The sequence below is a fragment of the Parasteatoda tepidariorum genome, chromosome 7, assembly GCF_043381705.1.
Source record: "Parasteatoda tepidariorum isolate YZ-2023 chromosome 7, CAS_Ptep_4.0, whole genome shotgun sequence".
Classification (NCBI taxonomy): Eukaryota; Metazoa; Arthropoda; class Arachnida; order Araneae; family Theridiidae; genus Parasteatoda; species Parasteatoda tepidariorum.
This window is the reverse complement of record NC_092210.1, coordinates 64,054,479-64,058,204: the sequence shown is the minus strand read 5'-3', so window position 1 is coordinate 64,058,204 and position 3,726 is coordinate 64,054,479. Positions and strand designations below refer to the sequence as shown.

General features: G+C 34.4%; 1 protein-coding gene across 1 annotated transcript; it reads left to right on the top strand.

Moving 5' to 3' along the window:
- Positions 1–282: 282 nt before the first annotated feature.
- On the top strand, positions 283–1,502 carry LOC139426100 (uncharacterized). Its single transcript, XM_071183791.1, has 2 exons — positions 283–840; positions 1,074–1,502. Exons 1-2 carry the CDS (start codon positions 283–285, stop codon positions 1,500–1,502), a joined length of 987 nt encoding a protein of 328 aa, XP_071039892.1.
- The last annotated feature ends 2,224 nt before the right edge of the window (positions 1,503–3,726 follow it).

Sequence of the window (3,726 nt, the reverse complement as noted above, 5' to 3'; positions counted from 1 at the left end):
ACTACCGAAATTTGAATTGAAGACATTCTCTGGTGACCCTAAAGAATATCTCACATTCTGGAGCATATTTTCAAAAATTTATGAATCCGAAGATTTATCTGCGATCGACAAGTTCCAATATTTATACCAATCTATGGTCCCCGAGTCCAGAGCACCAAGATTAGTTTCCAGTTTCCCAATAACAGCAGAGAATTATCCGAAAGCCATTAAACAATTAAATTAAGGTTTGGCCGAGAAGATCTTTTAGTACAAATATACGTTCGAGATCTTCTTTCTCTTGTTATGAGAAATGCTACTGCCGGAAGGAATTCTCCTGATTTAGCAACCCTCTACGATATGCTGGAAACAAAATTAAGAGCTTTGGAAAGTTTGGGACGTACGAAAGAGAAATTTGAGGATTTTCTGGAGCCTCTTGTAGAGTCATGCTTACCTGAAAATGTTATGCGAGCCTGGGAACGGAGTAGAGTTTCTGAAAATACTGATGACGTTACCAGTCAGAGATCCCTCGAAAAGCTAATGTGTTTTTTGAGACATGAGGTCGAATCTGAAGAAATGATCAGTTTAGCTCGTGATGGGTTTGGTAGAGATAAGGGAAGTGGCGAGAAGAGAAAAGATTATCACAAATCGATCCAAACAGATGAACCTATTGCTACTACACTGATCTCCAACATATCAGTCGGAAAAAACAATTGTATTTTCTGTGACTGTTCACATCCAAGTCAAGACTGTCAGAAAATAGCAGAAATGAGTTTTGAGGACAGAAAATCCCGAGTTATACAAAAGAGATGCTGTTTTGTCTGCCTCAAATCTGGTCACATGGCAAAAATATGTCACAGTAATGTAAGATGCTTAGTTTGTAAACGGAGGCATCAGGGGCCCCCACCAGGGGGGAGGTGGGCGCACGATGCGCCCACTTAAAGCTTGGAGGGGAATTTTTGCACTAAATAAAACGAATAGTTTGGGGGGGAATTTAGAATTTGCCCAAGAGCTAGGGGGGGGGGATGGGGGCCACTGGGAGGCATTACACAATACTTTGCCCAGATCTACGTAAATGAATTAATTCTTCATCTAAGGACAAAATAGCAGGTGATGAACAGAAATCAACAGAAATATTGTTTACGAATCGTCCTTCTGAACGTGAAATATATCTCAAAACAATTACGATCAGACTACGAAACAGAGACAAGGAAGTCTGTGTTCGTGCACTAATGGATGATGGATCACAGCGTTTCTATATTGAAAAGAGTTTGGCCGAAGAACTGAAACTTTCTCCCTCTGGAAGCGAAGTGTTTTCTCAAGGACTGTTTGGCGGTGGAATTTCTCCTGCTTCAGAGCATAAGAGATATATGGTAACTGTTGAAAGTTTAAATCGCAAATATACGACTTCAATATTTCTTCTTGACCAAGCAAAGATTTGCTCAGAGCTACCAAGGATACAGGATAGAAGTTTACTTGCTGATCTAGCTTCTCGAGGAATAAAAATAACAGATGTTGGAAAATAGTTCTATAATAGTTCTTCTAGGAGCTGATGTACTTGGAAGAATTCTGACTGGAAAAATAGAAGTGTTAAGATCGGGAGTTTCAGCCATAGAAACCTTACTAGGTTGGACAATCTTAGGTCTAGGTAGAAAAAAGAAAAAGGTTAACTTAGTCGCATTAAGTTTGCAAAATATGGAGTTGCCAAAAGTATGGGATTTAGACGTTTTAGGCATTGCAGATCCCATGGGAAGAAAAAATAAGATCCAACTAGAGGAAGCAAGAACAATTCGATGTAGACGTCGAATAGTACTCATGAAACAAAAGAACTTGTGAATTATTCGTAACTTTTAATTTCTTGAAATGTTACAGCATTAGGTTTTTTTGTATTGCTTCAGAGCAATACAAAGGTGGGAGTATGTTGCCACTCACTTCAAGTTTAACATTTCCGTCATGTTTTCTTCTAGTTAATTTTGTATTAGAGTTTGTGAATCTGGCAATTATATTTTATGTTCTATTTATGTTATAATAGTAAGTAAGAGAACCTACGATACGTTACGTTTAAGGGAATTTATACGATTTTGATCTTTATGATGTACGATTACGCATCCAACATACATGTAAATAATATACATTGTAAATAGTCCTATTATACTGAGTGTTGTATTGTAAAATAAAGTAATTTGGAACAAAAGGAATCTCGAGTCATACAAAGCGTATATTTACAGGAGTATATTTTAGCTCTCGACCCTAAAAATTGTTCAAAAATTGACGTATTAATTTAGGACACGCTAAATTTTATAAATAAGTTTTTGTCAAGTTTTTTTTTTGTCACATATTTTAATACATTTTAAAGGTAAGTTTACAAGCCTTTAGTTATTGTTTATGATAACTTCAGCATAAATTTTCCGCTTCATTCATCATTTAAAGTTTTATTTCACCAAGCTCGTATTTTTTAACTTAATCTCCCTATAAACAATTTTAGACATAATTTTAAAAGATTTTTTTTTTGCGGCTGGTTTACTTCATTACTTATGTTTTCATTTTAATTTTTTCTACAATTCAAAAGTATTTTTTTTCCTGTTTGGGGTAACAGAGACTCAAACTATTTACAAACTTTAAAAAAAAAAAAAAAAAAAAAAAAAACTGATTAATGACTGAAATAAATTTTCTTAAATTCGCAGATTTTAAAAGTGAAAAGTAACCCGAGTATGACGGTACTTCTAACATGCAATTTTAACGGGTTTCTTTTTATTACCCATAATAAATAAAAATTATGATAATAAAATTCCAGCAAGTAGGAGTGTTGTCGGAAGTTTATATTCTTTAATGTAAAAAATCTCTGAAACTAATTGTTCGATCTTAATATTTTTTACAATTATTAACAAAATTTGTTTACACAAAATAATTTTCTGTAATTAATACTATTAAATTATTATTTGTTCGATTTAATATTTAACTTAATAAGTTTTTAAATGTAAGGTTTGTAGAATTTTACTACGTTTGAAGTTGCATAATTTTAAATAAAATCTAAACTTCTGCGAAATTGAATAAAGATATATAAGTTTAAATGTATGAATTATTCAAATACTAATTTCTCAGTAAATAGTTTATCAATTTCGTTCAAAAATAGTACTTTAAAAAAAAAAAAAAACCTAATTTAAGAGGATGTAAATATCTTATAATTGATGTATCTCAAATTTCTTGAATATTTTAAAATTCTTTGATGTAAAAAGCATTGAATAATTTAAAAACGAATAAATATGATTTTTCTGATGCCAGTGTTGTCGCTTCTTATACGCTGCATTAAGAATTGAAATAAGAACACACATTTTTCGCCCATGAAATTACTTTTAACCATTAAATTGTCAAGTTCTGTGAGAAAATTCATGCATCATTTTTTCCTTTTTTTGTCGTCCCGAAGTGGACTGATCGTTAAGACACGGTTCCCAGCAAATCACCGAAGTCAAGCATCACTGGTTGCGGCCAGTGCGCGGGTGGGAGAAAACTTGGATCAGTCTGCGTAGGGGCCGAGGGTGTGCGGTATTGGTCCTCGTTAAACTGTTCTACCGTAAAGTGCTCGACTTATCGTGCAGGTCGTCGGGCTACCGAAGTAGGGGTGCCCTCCCCTCTGCAGAGGATCAAAATTGTGATGGCATGTCTTCGGATCATCCACAGGGATGTTTCCCAAGCCTTCGCTAATAGCCCATTGTGCAGCTATAGTGCGACGTAAATGAACTACAGCAACAT

Bases quoted from the DNA above. Each gene is read 5' to 3' on its own strand.
- LOC139426100 (XM_071183791.1), top strand. From the start codon at position 283: ATGAGAAATGCTACTGCCGGAAGGAATTCTCCTGATTTAGCAACCCTC. The intron at 841-1,073 runs GTAAGATGCTTA...TCTTCATCTAAG, and splicing joins CAAAAATATGTCACAGTAAT to GACAAAATAGCAGGTGATGA.